This window comes from Centruroides sculpturatus, unplaced genomic scaffold (assembly GCF_000671375.1).
Source record: "Centruroides sculpturatus isolate CEXI.00-Female unplaced genomic scaffold, Cexi_2.0 scaffold1476, whole genome shotgun sequence".
In the NCBI taxonomy this organism is placed as follows: domain Eukaryota; kingdom Metazoa; phylum Arthropoda; class Arachnida; order Scorpiones; family Buthidae; genus Centruroides; species Centruroides sculpturatus.
The window spans coordinates 70,758-92,756 of record NW_019385716.1 but is presented as its reverse complement, the minus strand read 5'-3'; the positions used below and the strand labels follow the sequence as shown (position 1 = coordinate 92,756).

Here is a 21,999-nt window from a genome sequence, read left to right as displayed (position 1 = left end):
AAAAAGTATTGTTAATCTGTATAAATTTTAGTTCCATATTTTTAGTTTTAATTAAAGACAGTAATAAATATTAAAAGTTTATTATACAATTTATTTTGTACAGTAAGATTTTTTTACACATCAAAAATTATTTTTTCTATAGTAAAAAATTTTATATATAACTAAATTTATTCCAATTTGAACTTAGAATATGAACTTTCAAAATTTTCTATTCTTATAAAAATCATGCTTTACTGTAACAAATATGTACAAAAGAGCAAACTTTAATGATTACTTTTTTAGAAACAACATTCTAAATTTTGTTATTTAAATGGCTTTAATTTTCATTTTAAAAATGAAATTTAAAACTTATTTAAATTTTTATAAATTTATTGTACAGTACCTTATTATGAAGAAGACTAGAAAGCACTTTGATTTACTTAACTTATTTACATTTACTTCATAAACTTTTAACATTAAGTTCTCTTAAATTTTAAATCTACGATTCTGAAGGAACATTGTTAACACATCATTTGGAGTTATAACAATATACTAAAAAATATCTTCTCACATATGATTCATATGTTAATAAAAACAACTACATAGACTATTTTTATGTAGATAATATATAAAAACATATTTGTGAATATTTTTTGGGTCTTTAGACCCTCTTCGGAAGTAAAGGCATTAAAAAATTAAAAGTTAAGCTAATCAAAATCTGGACATCAGCATTCCAGATGTTAACTTACAAATTCCCTCTCAGTATTTACTGAGAGGAAAATGCACAAAACCAAATACCACAAATAATATAATATAGAATAACCTCAGATAATCTATACACAAAAATTAATTAAAGTTATGTAGTATAAAAATGACATTTATTGAAACAATTTATATGCACAGTCTTAGAGAAAATACACACATGCATTAATTTCTTATTTGCTGAAAAATATTTTCAATGATTACTAAGGTTACTTATAATAAATACAAGCAACTTTCAATTTTTAGACACTTGTTTTTTTGTTAATGCTACTTTGATGCTGTTATCTTACTTTTCATATACCAAATTCATACTTTTGTATATTTTTCAGTCAACAAACAAAGATTTCTAGCTAACATACAATGGTACAGTTTTGGTAACATTGAAACCATTTGTGAAATTTAATTTTAATTGTCTGTTTTATATTTTATTTTAAATGTAGTTAAACCTTGGTTTAATGGACAAAATTTCCAGTCTGTATGTCATATGTAAAAATTGACACTGTTAATTTTAAAATGCTTTTTATATATAATTAAATTAATTTAATTTTTCAAATCCAAGTCATCACTCTTCAGAACAATTAAAGTGTATTTTCCAAAAATGTTTGTTTGTTTGTTTATTTAGATAAAAAAACTGACAAATTAGTCAGTTTTTATCTAAAAACAAATTTTATTTTATTTTATTTAACAAATTCATTTAAAAAACCTACTTTATTATACAAAAATCTTTTAGCTTTAATGGACATTTTCCCACTGTAATTAGTTCATTAAATCATGGTTTTATTGTAATTTTTTTTACAGTGAATATATAACAAAATATAAAACAAACTTTTCTACTTTAATATATTTAATTTTTATAATTTTTTTGCTCTCTAGGAACAGAACCTCCTTTATAGCATGCAACTCTACTTCTGAAATTTTGAACATTCAATGTTTGGACAAATTTTTAAGAGCACATTTCATCCAAAAGTTGAGGTGAGGAAGTGCTTGTATTTAATAACATCAAATAATGGCACATTTGTATTAAAAATATACATATTCTTCAATCTAAGTGAGAAAAATATGTTTATATGGTTATAAATGCATAGTTTGTAATTTTTATATAAAAAATATACATTCAAAATCCATTTTCTATGTATTCAAATATTACACAAAAATTATATAAAAATGCATATTAAAGTTTATTATAAAATATCTCTATTTCTAATAGTTTAGTTAATTTTACTTTATAAAACTATTTATATAAAACATATTTGCATATCAGAAAACATTTCAAAAATATTCTTTCTGAAAAACATAAAATCACATTTCAAATCAAATGGCAATCAGGTACTAAAATGTATGATATTTAGAATCATTAATTATGATTAAATTTTTAAACTACATTTAACATATAAATTTTATATGCTAATTTATTATTAATGAGATGATAGTCATCAAAGAAGTTGATGACTATCAACTGATCTTAAACTTAATACAGTGGTACCTCAGGATACAAACGCCCCAGCATACAAAATTTTCAGGATACAACATGAAATTCAAACATATTTTTGTTCCACGATACAAACAAAAACTCACCATACGACGTTACATTAGTTTGCAGCGCCATTTTTTATTCACTTCTGTTCGTCGGTCTCGGTCCGTGTGTTTGCTTCATCGTGGAAGGATCTCGTTCGATAAAGGAAATCTTGAGGTATTATCAGAAAGTGACTGATTTTATTGAAAAGAAACATCCTGAAAGGGTTCACACTGGCCGTATTGCCGCTCGGAGTAATGACATTTGCCTAAGTAATTTTAGAAACATTTTAAAAAGTAGGCAAAGCCAAACCTCTTTTGATAGATATTTTACCAAGCGACCTCTATCCAGTTAAAGTGCTGATGGAAGTGAAGGAAAGAAAGCAAAAAGCAGTGAATAAAAATTAAAAAAAATATATATATATATAAAACAACACACTAATTTTTTTATCTTTTCTAAGTTATTTTTAAGTTATTGTTACATTATGTTATGTAAGTTAAGTTTTAGTATCATTTCCCTTTTCCCTCTCCTCTGCCACCAATTTATACTTCCACCGTCATCTATCCTCAAAGGTAAAGTGCAAATAAAACTACATTTTTTTTAATCAATTATTATTCTATTATGGTTATTTATACATTTACAACTACAAAATGCATTTTTCAGTGTTTTCCTTACTACAGTTATTTTTTTTTTATGTATTACTTAGCTTTAATTTGAATGTGTTTTTGTGTTGGAATGAATTATTTGGTTTTACATGTAATCGTATGGGGAAAAATGATTCACCTTACGACATTTTCATGATACAATCTCAGTTTCAGAACGGATTAATTTTGTATCCTGAGGTACCACTGTATTTTTTATTTTATTATATGAAAAGTAATATACAATTTTAAACATTTTAACAGTTAAAAAACTAAAAATATTATATTGTATTTGTTAAACATTGTATGTTCCATATGCTTGTAAGTATTTACAATATATGTCATGTTAAGTTACAACTAACATCATATGTTACTTTATGAATTAAAGACAGTTATATTTACATATTTAAAACTAACTTAATATAATGTATAAGAAGCTATAATAATTAATAATTTAGAAAAGGCATTTACATAAAAATAAATATAAAATTCTAATACTTTAAACTTAACTTTTTAAATAAGTATTTTTCTTACAACACAATGAATTAAGAGTATTTTTTAAGATAGCATTAAAAGCATGGTTATTAAACCTCAAACTTTCTAAGTAAAGTCTTCAAATTTGTTAATTTTTTATAACAATTTACATAAACAATTAATTAAAAGAAATACTTTTTATAAAGTTAATTGTCTTTAGACCTGAGAATTTGAATAAGCATCTATCTTCTTGGGAACACTTTCATTGTTTTGGTCAAGAATATTAGTTTTTCTCCACATTGATATTTCTCCAGTTGGATGAAAAATCAAATAATAAAGAACCTAAAATAAATACATGCTATTGTAATTAAGACAGAAAACTACATATGTATGTTCTTAAAATACTATTTACTATGAAAAAATAGTATAGATCATTCCATATTTCTTGGCCAGGCAATGCACAATACTCTGTTAGGACTCCAAATGTTTCATAAGGTTCAAGAGCTTTGTTTTGTTAACACACAGTGGCCTTGTCACAGATTTGTCAAACAATCTGATTATTCCCGCCACTAAGTAAATAGGGTGGTCTTGCTACTGTGCATTTTTACAGTCCAGTCAAGATTCATGAAACAAGCTGTAAACAACATTTAAAAATTGAAATTATAAGGTATTTACTATTGTATATGTAATGTGCATGGCAGTCCAAATGTTAGTTACTCAGTATAAAAATTTAATTGATGTCTTATTCAAATACAGTGTATTCCAGTAAATTCAGACACATCAGAACTTAGCCCAATTAAGCAGATTCCTCAATTTTCAATTATGCAAAGTTTATGTAGATAGTTAAAACACATAAATAAAGCAAACGAAACCAATCTCCAGCATAATTTTACACAAAAGTAAATGTCATTGACTGTATTAAACAGGCATCAACAGGCTAACTGACCTTCACAATATTTTTGTGTAAAATTATGCTGGAGATTGGTTTCATTTGCTTTGTATACTAAGTATACCCAGTTTTGAGTAGTTGTTAATACATACATATATATTTACATTTTATCTTGTTTATATATATACACACACACAAATTATTATTTACTGAACAATAAAAAACTCTACCATGTAAGTTATCATCTTATACATTTTATAAAAAAATAAACAAAAATAGCATTCTATGTGTAATAGTAATATATTAATGTAACATAAACTTTTTGTTCTTTCATCTTCTTTATTAAACTTATTAGAAAAATTAGTATTTGTTAAATAAAGCAAAATTATATATGTAGCATACTATGTAAGATTACTTAGTAATATTACATAGTATGCTACATATATAATTTTGTAATAGTAATATTTTTTATGGCAAAAATTAATCATTTGGTTCAACAGATCTTAAAATCCATGCATATTCTATTTTGCTTTAGAATAAAAAATTTCAAGGACTTAAATTTTAATACATTGAATTGTAAATAAGAAAGAACTATATACTTGCTTAATTTAAATAATTTAGATATTTATTATATTACAAAAATAAAACAAATTTTATCACTTACCATGAAGAAAATGCCAATGATGAAACTAAGCACAACAATAAAAATGGCAAGCAAATAAAACCAAGGTAACGGATCAACATAATTATACCATACTGCTATTATAATGGTATTTTCTATGAATGTGATGATGAAATAAATTGTGTACCGAAATCTTGTCGGTGAATCAATAGGATTAAAATAGCAAAAGATGAAAATTACACCCAATACTGCATTGTAAAATATTTCTTCAAATCTACAGAAAAAAATTATACACTTATTAATACAATATATCAAAATACAGTAGAGAGTCGATTTTCCGAATCAATTGGGGACTGGGGTTGTTCGTATAACTGATATTTCGGATAACCGATTTATGTACGAAAAAATAGTTTAACGTATCCGATGTTGAAATTTTTCTCCGTTGCGTGTCGCTTCGCGTTGAATTTTCGTCGATGTTAAGCCTAACAAAGACTATTGTATCGTTAAAAATTATTTTTTTGTTTTGTACGAACAAAATAAATATATTGAAAAATATAAAAACAATAAAAAATTATACTTCAGATGTTAATTTAGTATCAAAAACGTAAAATATTTGAGTAGCCCAAGACATAGCCAAAGATTGAAGCTCCACAGCACTGGAGAAAATTTAAATTTGCCGACTGGAAATCTTTCGGATGATTGACGTTTCAGATGATTGACTTTCGGAAAATCGATGCTCTATTGTATTACAGAATTGCTATTAATAATTAATGTAAAGCTAAGCATTTAATTTACTAATTACTTATAAATGTAATCATCATATTTGTAGCATTTACCTCCACCTTTAGTTAACATTAATTGCATACAGTAAAAGAATTATTGAATAGATTACTTTAAATTAAATTTTATTTGACATGATTTGTAAAATGTGTTTTCTTAATAGGAATTTTCATTTAAGATCTAGCACATTACAAATATTTAAAATGTTTACATCAAGAAGCCAAATCTTTAATAGTATAATAAACATTTTTGTCTTGATCCAGGACAACCTCAGTTTACAAGTCATATAAGACAAATATAAATATTGCTATTCTTTAAAATTAACTTAAATTCATATGTTAATATTTTGCATTTTTTGTCTGTATTCCAATTATGCTATATTACTCTGGTTACATGACAAATAAAAACAGGCTAACTGCACTTTAGTTACTAGTTTATTGATATATTTATACTATTGCTAAGCCAAAATGCATTTTGACTGTACAGTCCTCTTGTCAACTACAATATAACAAATGTAATTATTGCTAATTAACAGTGTGTTTCCAACAGAGCATATTTAATGTAGTGCTACAACTAAAGTGTAACTACAAAGCATGTTTTTAAGTAAGTACCTGTTTTGATATTAAAAAACACAACTGCATTTTAAAAAATAATTTTATTCTTACATGAAAGCCTGTACTTTAATCTACTTTTCAACATAATTTACTCCAATATAAAGGTACTTTTCATATTGTACCACTAGCTTCTGAATTCCATCCTCATAGACACCTGCCGCCTGATTTGCAACCACTGCAACACGGCGTTTTGACATCGTTGTTGTAGCGCTGACTGCCTAGATGCCTTTTTCAAGTGGAGGAACAAGTGGTAGTCACTAGTCGCTAGATCAGGGCTATATGTAGGGTGATCAAGTTGTTCCCAGCCATATGACATGATAAGATTTCGAGTTCATTGAGCCATGTGTGGATGAGCACTGTCATGAAGCAAAACAATCCGCTTACTGAGTTTGCCATGCCTTTTGTTTTGGATGATGAAATCGTAAAGCATCTGTTTTCTTGAACTTTTGCAACAACTTTCTGCACCAAGTCTTCATTAAGGACAGATAGTTGCCCACTACACTCCTCGTCATGGACATTAGTACCGCTATCTTTAAATGCTCTAACCAATTTTCTTACCATTCGCTCATAATGTTTTTTCCATACACTTCACTAATCTGCCGATGAATGTCAGCCGCTTTCATGTCTTTTGTATTAAAAAAATGAATCAAATCACCATGTATACTTCTCAATCAGCGGGATTTTCAAATGTCTGAGGCATTTTAAACACACACAAACAAACATAAAACAAATGAGTGCTTACATAAATGTGTCTGTGGCTAGCTAATAGATATAGGTACTCAGCACACATTTGCAGAACACCAACCGTAGCACTGCAGTGGTCCTATTTTAAAACAGTACTTAATTAAATAACATGCCTCGTATTTAAATAAGCAAGAATTTGCTGTGTGATCATTGATCAAATGGTAAAAAATTATTTCAAATAGGAAAATTTTTGAAAATCTTTAGGATATTATCATTCTACTGAAACCCTCCACCTCATCATAATCTGTCACAAAATTTTTATATATCTCCCCTTCCCAGTGTATAAATCATGTTTGAATAATTCCAAAAAAAGATTTTATAATTTTTCTTATTAGTTTCTCTGGAAATGGAATTCATTTGTAACATACAACGTGAATGTTTGACTTTCATACACATTTCAGTTTTGTACCTATTTTTAGGAACACATTCATCGAAAAGTCAGAAACTGTTGGTATTTTTTAAAGTATGGCCAAAAATTAGGGTATTTACCAAAACAATGACTTGATATTTAAAAATACAGTTGACCTCCCTATAACACGGTCGATATGTTCCGCTTTTTATGAAATTCATGTTCTACGAGTCCTTAAATACATGAGCCAATCACAGCCTGGCATGTCTGCAGTTTATGGACTACAGATGTTTGAAAGGTTTTCTTCAAGATTTTCTTCCATAAAATTAATCGATTCTAGATTAATTTCACTCAACATTTCCAAAACACGTATAATTTTTTGGGAATAATCCATATAAACTATGCTATAAACAAAAAATTGTAGGATTACCTACCGAGTGTGCACCGTTCGACGATACCATTGCTTAAGCCTGTTTTCGTTGTGGAGCGACGCATCGAACAGTGGGCATGTGTTTCCTGATAAATTATTTTTCTGAGAAAAATTTGCTGAACTTGGAGACATCATTAATATAAATATAATTTTTATGGCCATTAAATAATAAATTGTTTTTAGTAGGTCCGCTGCTCGTTTAAACTCAACAGTTTGTGCAATATCCGCTATTGGTCTAGATTCGACCAATCCTGTCGCGACACGAGTTGGCGATGACATTTTACAGTATTTTATGAGTTTCTTTTAGTGTGTTTATACAAATACGGTAACAATTTTTTTGCCGCTATATATGAATCTGCATTACATGAACCCATTTTATAGGGGTCTACTGTAAATATACAATATAAAAAGTACGTTTTCTAACCAATTGCTGTCCGTTCGTCTACCAACTCGTTTTGGATTACACAGACGCTACACACTGCATTCAAGATACAGCAACCACGTCCTCTACATTAATAAATAGTTTCTTGTTTGGGCCTTTCTTAATTAATGGATGCAAATGCTTAAGTTTGTAATATCTTATATAACAAATAAGTAGTTGTTTAACTTAAAATATAATGATAATTATATTATTTAAAATTTTATTGCTCAAAACAATGCAAACCCATTAAATTTAAATATTCTTCAGAGTTATAGGTGTAAGCTTCTTGCTTCTAATAAATTAAATTAAAATAATCAAACTGTAATGGATCCAGGAAATTGAGATAACAAAAAACAGTTTGATAAGCCTTGTATATCCCCAACATTTGATTATTTGAGATAATTATTTAATTTAATTCTTCAGAGAGTTTGCCATATTTTCAATATCTAATATAATTTTTCTTAAACTTTGATTCTATGCTGTTTACTTACATAACAAAATTTAAATAATTATTCTATATAGAATCATTATTTAAATTTTATTAGAGAAACTAAGAAATAATCTTTGTAAATTTTAAACTATTTTTTCTGATACTGAATAATAATAATAATAATTTTGTATGTACAATTACCTTTTGATCATCTTATTTTATAAAGAAAGTGATTTTCTATTCAAATAAATTTTTTCTTTATTCTAAAATTAAGCAAAAATTACTTACTTAGTATCACAAAATCTTGTTTTCATTGAAATAATCCAAGATGTCATTATTAACCAATGACAAAAACAAGCAATACCAAGAATAATAGGGGACAAAGTTGCCAATAAACCAAGACTGAGTACTCGTGCAGAAATTATAAAAAAATGCCATAATATCTGAAGAATTGTTCCCGTCCATGAAATATTTTGTTTGCTCTGAAGAGACAGACGTAAAACACGATGATAATATGCCAAAGCCCACGAAAGAGAAAGCAGAGATCCCAGAATTGATAAACCTTGAGCTACCACTAAAAATAAATAATAATAATAATAAAATTTCATATTTAATTATATTTTTATTATTTTTGATTAATGATATGATTTATTTGATAACTATTCCACAACTATTATCAAAACAGCATAATTATACCAAAACCAAGTCTTTATATGAAAAACAATGAAAACTTGAGTATTTAATAATTAAATAATTATTAATGTTCAGGAAATTTTCATTAAATATATTTATACATAGAATATTTTATTAAACAAAATTCTATCCCAAAACAACATTACATTAGCAGACTTTTGTATAAGTATTATAAATATAAGCATAATGAAATGTATTAATATTATATTAAATCAAATCATTTTCAATTATGCCATTCTACATATTTGTATTAGAATATATGATTAGAATTTTAATAAATTATAAACGTAAATCTGGTCATCTAATTTCACCTGGTTACAGGAAAGGAACCAATCAAATTAAAAATTAAGAATGGGGATAAATCTTTTAAAAACCTCAAAATTCAAGGACAAAGTGTCATGATGTCCTTGCCCTTGCTCAATACGGCTGTCCTCTGTGTCAGTTTCCCTGTTGTCTCAGACTTCCTCTTCATTCTGCCAAACTATGCCTGACTTCCAGCCAGTCTACCCTGGAGCTGTCCAATCACTGTTGGATAACCAGTAAACTATAGACTAAACTTAAACCTTGTTTCTGTCAGAGAAGTTTTTGACCAGAATTATGTATGCCTTATCTTCCAAATAAATGGCTTTTTATGTACAGGTGACCTGTGTTGGTGTTGACAACCACACCCACATTACACATGCACCCCTAGTTCATTCTGAAAAGAAGAGGAATTAATCCCTTTTCTTCTCCATGGACAATCTTACAATAGCAATAACTCCAGTAAAAACTACACACTTTTTGAGGATCTCTTAGTGTTTTCCCACAAAACACAATTTTAGATGGTGGACCTGTAAAGATAGCTGACAATTTGTATGGAAATTTGTTAATGACGACAAAAAACATATTCATTCTTTGACACCCAATAGCATAACAAACTATATAGCCTTGTCAACATTAAAAATAATAATAAATAAAATAAATTTTAACTAGTCAGAAAAATATTTAACTGGTTGACCAGCTAAACTGACTCAACACTGCTCAATATTATTCTATCAAATATCTTAAAATGATTAATATTTTTTAATTTTGAAAAATGCTTTAGAATTATAATATAAAAATTAATTTTAAAATACAATAAGACCCTGCTTAATGCTGATTCAATATAATGCAGTCTACTCGAAGCCTAAAAAAACTCAAAATTTACACTGATTTAAATTATCATGGTATTTCATTGATTCATATATGATAAAATTATTTGCAAACACAAACCAATCGGCAAAAGGTGGCAAAAAGGTGTACTTTCCTTAAATCTATATTCGTTTGGTGCAATTTTGGAAAAAACATAACATCATGGATGCCATAGGCAATATCAACTTTGCTGGGCAAGAATTAACTGATAAATGCACGAACGAAGTGTGGAAGAAGTTATGGCTGAAGGGGATAAATCTTTTAATGGATTCTCAACAAGAATTCTCAACAAGAAGAGCTTCGTTAAGTTGACCAAATTCAACCTAATTGATATAGCAGGACTAGGAGATATAGATGAGCAGGATATTGAGGAGTTACCACAGGTTTCTGGTGAGAGCCTTACCAACAACAACCTTCAATAACTGGCAGAACATGGAATTCATGTGAAACTGGAAAATAGAGATTCTGAAAACGAAGAACCCAAAATATTTCTCTACAGATTTCCTTAGTAAAAGTTCAGTAAGATAACCAAAATCATTGATCAAATTGTATCGAATGATCTGGAGTGCTAAAGCAAAACAAGGCATTTTGGATGCAATCTTCTGCTACTGACATTTGCTTAGGAAAGAAAACAGCAACAAATGAAACATCATGACTTTATTGCAAAAGAACAAGAATTTCAGAAAAATCAGGACCTTCGTCACAAAAAATGAACTTTACATTTCTGTGTGCATATGTTTGTGTGTTATTTAACATATATTATTATACAAATTAATATAAAAATAACTTAAAATGAAAGTAAAATTTGTTTATTTTTGGTCACGTGTTCCCCTATCCCTATTTATTCTATGTTAAAATGACCTTGTTTAACGCTGTTACGTTTAGCACTTTGTCATCTAGGAATGCATCCCCTGCGTTAAGCGGGATCTTACTGTATCTTAAAATATTAGATATTAGATATTACAATATAAATTTTAAAAGTTTTACCAGTTAAAGTATCATCCGAGTCGTGTGGCGTTTTTTTAACAATTATATAAATTTGTAATACTAATTGAGGAGCAGCTTCCATAAAAGCTTCAAATAATCTTAACAGAGCAGCATCAGTATCTTCAAAAAGCATTCTTTGGTAATAAAATTCGGTAGTCCTATCTTTCTTTTTCCGAGATTTTAAACCATATATTAGCGAATCTACATATCTGCAATATAAAAGAATTTATTGACATGTATTACTAATTATAATATAATTAATTATCTGGAAAAACAAGGTATAAAAATTGTGATTTGGTTTTATAATGAACTGTTAAGAAAATACATGAATTAATTATTGATGATTATTACAGAATTGTTAAATTAAGAAATTTACCAATCATCATTAATTCAAATAATTTATAAAATACAAAGAAAATTTTCTTTCTTAATATCAATGTAGGTAAATATGAGACACTTTTCAAAACTTTTGTAACAGCATTTGTTAGGATCAGTATTTTACAAAGAGAAATACGTGACAAGGTCTATAGATGGTGTTAAAATCTAATGGAGTATTCATTTTTTCTGTATATATGAGAAATGTTGAAAAAAAGTTTTTTCCTGTCTCATATTTTATCTTCAAAAGCTAAAATATGAGACACTAAGAGGTGAAAAATGAGACACCCATTATATCACCATAAGGACTTGCCTATGCCAACAGGGAGGTTAATAATCAGGTACTGCAGGTTAAATGCAAGACATTTTTGTATAAAACATTGCTCCTTGATATTTAGTTCCCAAGATATATAATTTTTAAAAATGATTTTTTGTACAGCTTATTTTATTGACATTTTCACATGAAATTTTTTAAACTGAAGTAGATAAGATTAAATATTCATCATTGAAAATTACTCTGTAGTTGTGTACAATATAAAAGTGTAAAATAAAACAAAATTTTAAAGACAGGCCTAAACCTAAGTGATTTTATTAATTTTTTTGAACAAAGTATATTGATTATAAGTATTATGATACCAACTATTTTATATTACTAATAGTAAATACATATGGTATAGGACTAAATTAAATGCTTAAAGAATAGAAAGACAACTAAATTGGATTAATAATTCAGTAGGCTATAGGAAAGAAGAAAAGGAAAGGAAGGAAAAGGAAAAATACAGTATATGCAAAATAGTAAATACTGTACACTTTTTTTTCAAAAATATACATAACTAGCTTAGTCTAAATAAAATAGGCCTACATCAAAATAAAACGTTTCAGGAACAATTGATTATTTATTTAATTAGCATTAAAAAAATAAAACTATAGCCCTGTTGTTTTCTGTGTATTAACATTAAGGTTAAATTTGGTGTAGATCTATTACATTTCAAAAATATTAACAGGTTGAACTTAAAAAAGTTTCATGGATCAGACATAGATTAACTCAAATTTCACAACTCTCATATTTTCCAATTTTTCAGACTGTCTCATATTTACCCACATTGACCCAATATTTTTTTGATAGTTTGATAAAAGTGTTACAATAAATCATTTTTATAAAATTTAAAGCAATAAATAAACTTCACATAAGGCTTAAAAAAAGTTAAACTATTTATCACACTTAATACTTAATTTTGAAGTACAGGTAACCCCCGTATAACACGGGAGTTATGTTCCAAAAAATTGCCGTGTTATGCGAATTCGTGTTATACGAAACAAAGAACTAGTGCGAAAAGGGGGGTTAGGTTCCAAAAATTAAAAAACATACTGTTAAATCCTTATTTAAATCGGATTTATTATTCATTTTTTTCATAGGTTAAACACTTATTTATTATTTAAGTAAATATTTTACCAGAGGATTATTCATCCTATATGATGATCTCAGCATGAGCATCATCAACTGGTAACAGTTTTTGGGTGTATTCATTAACAGAGGTCACTCTGCAATGGGAGTGCGCTGCTGTTTGTAGGCATTTAGGAACGACAGTGAAAGAAAGATGGCGGCACCCGCACTATCGATAGTATCGTGATGGAGGAATCTATAATTCTAAAATGAGCTTTCAGAGGCATAAGAAGGGTCCCAATTGTAAAATTTAACCATTAAATGGATTATTGTTGAAAGAGCATTCAAAGTAGCCATGAAAACAATTAGAATGCTCGTGCGGAGTTATGCGGAAGTATAAAAGAATGCACCTTTATTACATTTTATGTTGTACGAGGGTTTTACCCAATTCCCAAACTGTGTTAGAGTGAACCCGTGCTATAAAACCACCGTTTTATAAGGGGACATTTATACGGTTTGAGAATTGGGAACATCTCCCAATTCTTAAACCGTGTTAGAGTGAATCCGTGCTATAGAAGTGCCATGTTATATGGGGGTTACCTGTATTGTATTTCCTGTAATAATTGCCCATGTAAATATTCTTGTAATAATCTCCCATCTAACTTGTACTGTAAACTGAATCCGGTTGATCTAAATACTGGTATGTTAGTGGTATTCGATACTATTCAATAATTTACTATTGATATGATATTTACCAATTTCAAAGTCAGAAAAATGAATACCGGCTAATATTAAGCTTACCATAATATTTTTTTCTCAAACTGGGACAATTTTGAGACAATAGAAAATAAATCCTACTAGGATATGTATTTATGATTGAAAAGGCTATATAAAAAGTTGTTAACAAAAAATGAGTTAAAAAACAATTTTTAATAACTCAATTGAACATACCTTATTATTAAGAAGTTATTAATATTTATAATTAGTGTGAACTTTCTTTAAAAATTCTTTGTCACTTAAATCAGTACCTTTAAAATATGACAATATATTTGAGAAAATTCCTATTGCTACTAGGATTGCATATGTTTTGCATATTTCAAGTGATTTTTAATGTCTGAACATCCACCGTAAGTTACTGAAAATTCTGAAAAACACAGTTCATATTTTATTTTGTCAATATGATCACAGACTTTTTTAATCATCAGTAAACATACTGTTTCTTTTTGGCATTTTGAAGATTAAATTATTTTAAAGTACAGTAAAAAATAATTGCAAATGCCAACTAGCAATTTGAATGCGACTAAGATAGGACATGAACAACAATGACGTGACCAGTGTAAGTTTTAGTATTTCCAACTCTAATTGAAACAAAATATCTAAAATATGAAATAAAAATATCTAGATCTCATAGGCTACGTGCTATTATAAATTCTATGAAAAAATATATAGATGAAAAAAATAAAACATCTAAATTCATTAGGCCACATGCTTTAAATCTTGGGGGGAAAACATCTAACAGCATTAAAAGTACTTAGATATAGATACAAAATATTTAGATTGGCATCAGTGAGTGTAACGGAGGAGATATTTTAGTTGCCAAATTGCCATTTTACCCGAGGCTGCACTATTTTTACTTCTTGTATACTTGGCATTTTAAAATTTTACCAAATAACCAGGACAAAATGACAAACTGGCTGGGATGCAGGGACCACATAATCAATACCAGATGTCCTGTAGGCTTACCAAACGGGACGTCTGGTAAGCCTAGCTAATATCATTATTGATGTTCTTTATTACTGATATTGGGAATTATTGAAGTTTATAAAGTTAATTAAGGTAATTCAAGTACTTCATTCTAATTATTTTTTATATATTTGTCACAATATTCTAATTTAACTAATTTTAAATTACACTAGTTTACAGCCATTCTGCAACTGTGGGGAAAAAATATACTTTTGTTAATTCCTATGTACTGAATACAAAATGAAGTTAAAAATTCTTTGGCATATAAGGTTTTTGAGTTGTGATCTTGAAGAATTTAAAAATACTTGATGCAGAGACAATGTTAAAATACAGATATGTGGAGACTTAAAAGTTATAAGGCTGTTACTGGGACTTCAGGATTGATTGTTTTCTTTGTCTTTGGGATAGTAGAGCAGCACAAAATCATTTTAAAGTAAAAGAATGGCCTCAGAAATTAATTTGTTCCAGATCAAGTTAATGTAAAGAAGATACCTCTACTTGATCCCAAAAAAGTCTTGTTATCCCACAACATTAATTTGGATTAATAAAAATGTTCTTCAAAACACTGGATAAAGAAGGTGCTGCTTTCAAATACCTTAGACAGATTTATTTTTAAAATAAGTGACACTAAGCTTAAAAAAATTTGTTGGACCTCTAATCAGAAAATTACGGCAAGATGAACAATTTTCTCAAAAATTGAATGATGTTAACTAAATGCATGGATGTCTTTTAAAGGAGTTGTAACACAGTGCATGGGCAACATAAAAACAGAAAACTGCAAAAAAATTATAGGAAAATTACTTTAAAACTACAATATAATGGATGTAGAATGTCCCTCACACTACACTTTTTACATCCGCATTTAAATTTTTTCCCCAAAAATTTGGGTGACTTCAATGATGAGCAAGGAGAGATTCCACCAAGATAAAATAACTGTAAATTCTTGATTTTGTCTTTCTAGTTCAGAATTATTGGAATTTGGTGTAGTACTTGTTTCCACTCTTCCAGTAATGCATGAGTTTGTGACATCAGACCATTTATTTGTTATATAATTTGTCTAAGACTTTCACTTGATGAAACTTCATAATTCTTGTAATTGAAACTGTAAATGTTCATTGGCTTGGCAATGACTGTCTAAAAGAACTGCACAAACCCAACATATTAAATGGAAGTGTGGAAACAAGTACTACACCAAATTCCAATAATTCTGAACTACTGTAGAAAGGCAAAATCAAAAACTTGGAGTTCTTTTAGATAGTCATCGCCAAGCCAATGAACAGTTACAGTTTCCACCAAGATATTGAGAGATCAGTATTCGGTAAGATCTCCGCTCACTTGTCATGGATGGCTTTTAGAGGAGAGCTTTAAATTCAAGTGGGGAGGAATGTGTCAATTTCATCAGGAATCGACACATTAAAAAACAGGAACTTCAACATCTCTTCCTTGGAGGAAGTAATAAGATGTTGGTTTTGATAAAATTTTCTTTCCTGTCTTCCCACGGTTAAGTAAAATAATTTTCCTGTCTAGTTAAAAATATTATATAATCTACTCCATATTCAATTCCCCTTCTTTACGGCCCTCTAAATCTAGGTTCTCACAACATCCTAACAATGGAATTTACTGTTAGTAAATGAACACCATCAAACTGAGTTTCTTAACTGATTATTTTTTGTAGTGAATGAACAATCTTATTCTAATATTGTAAGTAGCATCTTAGATTTTTTACTAGAACAGCTATGGATTTTGATGGATTCTTTCAATTGTGAAATCAAACAAGTTGGTTTAAAAATATCCATTTTCCTATCACAAACTAGATATGGTACCTGAGGAACTGATTTACAGGAGTTTTAGAGTCTAAGTTAAGAAACAAAAAAATGTTTATTAATGATATATTGTTCAGTTCTTTAATAAATTTTACAGACTTTTGCTACACATTATGATTCACAAAGTAATGGAGCAATCACAAATCATTATTTTTTTCAGACTGCATAACAAACACAGGAATACATTAAAATGGTATTTAATTTCAATTATCTTAAAATTTCAACATAATACTAGTTTTGTGTTACATTAAATTTGTCATTTCTTTTTATAATGTAGAAAATAATATTTACTGTATTTACTGACATATAAGATGCACCCCATTTTCAGTCAATACTTTTCAGGGGAAAAAGTGCCTCTTATATGTCACAAAGATGGTAGTTTCTTTTATAAATTAAATCATATTTCCTCGATTTTAAAATGCATTTTTTAATCAATATTTCTTTCCTGAAATTGAGTCAGGTCTTACAATTGTTGGCATCTTACATTCATAGTCTAAAACAATAATCAAAATTCATCACACATTATATGAGTAATGCACCATTAATAAATGTAATAAATGTTTAAATTTCTTTTTAACACTTCAAGCAACATTATGATGTAGCAATAAAATAACATTATTGAATATGCAGAAGAATGCAAAAACAGAGCCAAACATATCTATTTTATGGAATTTATACATTTTTCTAACGTTACATAACAAAATAGAACTGTTTTAAAATCTCTCTCAAAAAGAAAAAAACAACCTTAAAATTTGATTTTAAATTCATGATTTATCTTAAAAGCAAAACTAAATACAGCAATGCTTTTTTCTAAAAAAATGACTGCCAGTATGCACATGTGATGACTAAACAACTAGCTAGCCAATACTACATACTAGCTATGGATACTTTTCTCATGCTACCTGCCGGTACAATGTACCGGTGCATGCCAGCCAAAAAATAGCCCCGAATACAACACATATTTACCATTTTCTTCGAAACATAATAATTTTTTATGCAAAATGGGATACCAATGCAGTAGTCTACAAATTAATACAGAGTATTCTTTCTATATGATACTATTAAGTTTAGGATAAATAAAAGTAAGTGAAAGAATCAATTTTGTTTTCATTAAGGTCTATGATAGCTCTACCTTGAATATAGTGTTTTTATTATTAGCTAGCAATTTTATAAAAATTGTTAGCTAATACTGTAATAAAAAAAAAAGTAAACAATGTGGAATCATCATATTTTTAAAAAAATAGTGATTCCATATTGTTTACTTTTTTTTTTTACAAAAACCTTCACTATCGTGGACAGCTCTAGGAGGCAAAGGTGATTGCCATTCCACCCCGAAATAATTTATTACAGTCTGTCTATACCAACCATTACTGTAGAGTTGCTTTAAATACGAATTGCTTATTTGCCAAGTAATTACACATTCTCACTACTTGTTACCAAAAATCAATTGCTAATTTGTTGGTTTGACAACAAAACATGCAGATAACACCCACTGCACCTCCGCCCTCCTGCACCATCACCATCGGAAGCAAAAAGATCCTCCAATGTCTTATTTGCCATTGGCAATATACATTAATTAAATATTGTGTAAAAAGCCTACATTCCACAAAAATTAATATAATGCAGTGTTGTATTATATTGATTCCATCCCTTAAAAAAAAAATATAAAAAAAATTTGTATCCTAAAAACAGAAGTAAAATAAGTTAGATCAGTGGTCCCCAACCCTGGGCCGCGGACCGGTACCGGTACGTGGATCAAATGGTACTGGGCTGCCCAAGGAACATTAAATTACTGGTATTTCCATTTTATTTACTATGGTGTATTTCTCTCGGGTTTGTGCGACTTTTAATGGACGACGGAACGACGAAATAAACTGGACATAAGAAACACACTTCGAGCGTCATTGTCTCCTTTTACCCCCAGAGGGAACCGTCTTGTTGCAAAAATACAAGCTCAGGCTTCTCATTGATTTAGCGTTCTTGTGGGTTAAAATGTTAAATCACATTATATTCATTTTTTGGTTTAACTGTATTTTATTTCAAAGGCATGTTTAAATACAATTAAATTAAAATTATTAAATTAAATCAATCTAAAATATAAACAATCAACGTCCCCCCTCAGTAGGCCGTGGTAAAATATCAAACATTGACCGGTCCGCGGCGATAAAAAGGTTGCGGACCACTGAGTTAGATGACTTATTTTCATGTAAACTTTTCACTCTTCTCTAACTGCACTTAAATAATAACTAAACCTCGACAAAAAAATTAAAAATGCTGCATATTAAAGGTTAACTTTTCAAACGTTTTCGGTCATTTGAATGACCTCCTTCGGGAACAGAAAATCGAATGATTCCGATTTCTATAAAACGAAATTTTGTTTTGGAGCGTTTGAATTTTCTTGGTCATTCAAACGGCTGAAAACGTTTGAAAAGTTAATAAAAAAGGCTGCACGTTAAAGGTTTTTGTCGCGGTTTGACGTGAAACTTTATCACCAAATATGTTTATAAATTACCTCAGAACTGGTCCTAATTGGAATGTAAGTAGAACAGAACGAGCAAACCATTTTAAACGAGAAGGCTTGGGTATTTTAGCTTCTTCCAATATTCTCAAATCTTGTAGGTACCAACGAATACTAAAGCACGTCATGGTTAGAGCAGGAACAATAATAAATATCGTCGTCAAAATGAAATATTTGATATTTCCATCCGTGTAATGTAAATAAGCTACCACGATATCCATTACGGTATCAAATAGAAAAGTTATAATCGACCAAATAATACCGACAACTTCCAATGTTGTAAAATAAAATTTACGCTCCGAAGAATCATCTGATCTAAGTACTTTTCCGTCTACACAATCCAAATACGTTTGTTCCTCGTTACTGATTTCGCGTAGATTTTCTTTGCAGCGTACCATCTTGTCACGTTAAAGACCGAATAAACAACGCTTAAACGCTAACAGGAACGATCGACACAACACGTGTGCTACTCGTGACATTTCCCGGAATATTTCATCTCGTTTTCCAAAACGTCACTTCCTTCCTCTTGGCTTCACTCTTCAACTTTTTCTTGTCATAAATATTAACGTTAACACTTTAGTCGCACGATATTTACTTTTGCTCGCTTTATTATTACATAAATACATTTATGAAAATTTTTGGTAAAGCAACTAAGCTACGAAGGGATTCTTCGAAAAAACCGCCACGAAAATGACACGACGTGCAAGACGTCATCATCGAAACTCGATTACGTAATAAATTGCTTAAATTATGTATTTAAAACATTTTTCTGATTTGATAATTGATTTAAATGGATAAAAAGTATATTATTTTTCACTTTCATTATTAATTTACATTTACGCTCCGAAAAATTTATCTCACTTTCGGAAAAATTACGTCGACTATTTCGTATTATTGCGTTATTGTCAAGTTTATAACGCAATAATACGAAATGCGATATTTAACTGTTCGAAAATTAAATATTTATTTTCCGTTGGGAATTTCCAAGTTTATTAGAATTCTTTCTTAAATTTTACCATTTCGAAACACCGTTTATCTTAATTTCATTTTCGTTGTTAAAATATAAAATATGTGTAGAATTTTAACAATTAAAAATTACATTTAGCAAATTATGCGAAATATTTATTTCATAAAAACTGATTTAGTCATATTAACATCGGAATGTCGTCATCGCTACTTTGTATTGACCTTCGATAAACCTGTTTTAATTGGAAATCTTTTATTTATAAAAATAAAAATATGAATCTAGTTTAAAATTATCTTTTGTTAAGAATGAATGCAAGAAAGATTTGTAAATGTCCATAACATAAATTTAATTGATAATTTTTCAATCTGGCAACTTCGAACTGAGAGAATTTCGGGTGAAGCGAAATTTTCGTAATCGCGATTTTGAAATAATTCTCGAGAGAATTTATAAGATATAAAAAATATTTCATAATATTTTCATTATGGTATTTTAATTACCAGACGGCCGGATAACCGATGAACAAATCTGCATGGGTCGAAAAATCCCAATTTTTCGGGGTGGATACGTTTCGTGCGCCCCCACCACATCCATTAAGAGCCTAGACAAACCCACGTGGTCGTAGGAATAAAAGGCCCTCGGTGCCCACAAAACGAACGGAAAAAAATTGGGAAAAAAAAGTTTTTCGAAGAACTACACGGCAATACGGAACACCTCAAATGTGAAGCCAACTTTACAGGTTATCTACAATTAAAAACAGAGATAACATTCAATTGGTAAAATTTGCACGTAATTTTCTGTAGGCCTACGTGATGCGCGACTCGTTTCATCATAGCTTCGGACCTGCACTAAATTTATGTAATTATATTCGATTTTCCATCACCGTGCGGAAATCGACCTCTAACCTGCCATATTGTTGAATCTGATCTTTATCTGTTGTGTGAATGGCTGCTTTGTTGGCAAACTCTTTATGCCAGGCAAAAAGTAGAATACTCGCCAACTTTGACGTTGTTTTCCAAGCATCACGTCTATGCAGGAAGTTGACATTTGCATTGTTACGATGGATTATTTATCTTGTTTTTACACTGGTGAGAACTAGACTTTACACGTCATAGATCGTACACTTAAGCCCTTCTGCCCGGTGAAAATGTTTATGGTGACCGGATGTGGCGGAGGCATACGCACGTCCGTAATAAGACGGCCACTGTGTTCACGTGCCTACGTTTTGGCCGTCGCTTGTACGATCGCAAAGATTTACGTAATGTGATGCCTTAACTTTATGCAAAACAATATTTTCTTATGGAGGAATAACGTGGCACAAAATGTAAAGCACGCGTGTTATTCGGGAATCCACTGTACTTGCTTTCTTCTATTGCAATTTGCGAGAATTTAATTTTTGGTCTTTTGGATTTTGAGGTGCGGATACTTCGGGTTTGCTCGGATGCCAAAATCGTTCGGCGTGGATGTGTTTAAGCAAAAATAAACTCAAATAAAAAAAGTTACATAATATAAAAATGGCATTTATTTTTTAAAATATTTGCACAATCATAAAATAAAAAATATTTGTACATGGATATTTCCATTTTTGGTAACAAAAATTTCAATGAGTATTGAGAACACATTTTATGGCAAAAATGTTTACAATGGGTAAATATTAATACATTTTCTTATGTTTGATTAAAGAATATATATTT

At 29.2% G+C, this 21,999-nt stretch overlaps 1 protein-coding gene across 1 annotated transcript; it reads right to left on the bottom strand.

The window, feature by feature from the left end:
- Nucleotides 1-230: 230 nt before the first annotated feature.
- Nucleotides 231-20,106, bottom strand: LOC111641484 (XK-related protein 7-like). The gene is made up of 6 exons (XM_023387658.1): nucleotides 19,336-20,106; nucleotides 11,499-11,707; nucleotides 8,937-9,222; nucleotides 4,923-5,154; nucleotides 3,592-3,711; nucleotides 231-1,785 (listed from the first exon to the last, which is right to left on the bottom strand). Exons 1-6 carry the CDS (start codon nucleotides 19,737-19,739, stop codon nucleotides 1,762-1,764), a joined length of 1,275 nt encoding a protein of 424 aa, XP_023243426.1. The 5' UTR covers nucleotides 19,740-20,106; the 3' UTR covers nucleotides 231-1,761.
- Nucleotides 20,107-21,999: the final 1,893 nt, after the last annotated feature.

Coding starts and splice junctions, on each gene's coding strand:
- LOC111641484 (XM_023387658.1), bottom strand. CDS start 19,739: ATGGTACGCTGCAAAGAAAATCTACGCGAAATCAGTAACGAGGAACAA. Junction 9,223..11,498: donor CTCGGATGATACTTTAACTG/GTAAAACTTTTA, acceptor ATTTATTTTTAG/TGGTAGCTCAAGGTTTATCA. Junction 1,786..3,591: donor ATGCTTATTCAAATTCTCAG/GTCTAAAGACAA, acceptor TTTCTCACTTAG/ATTGAAGAATATGTATATTT.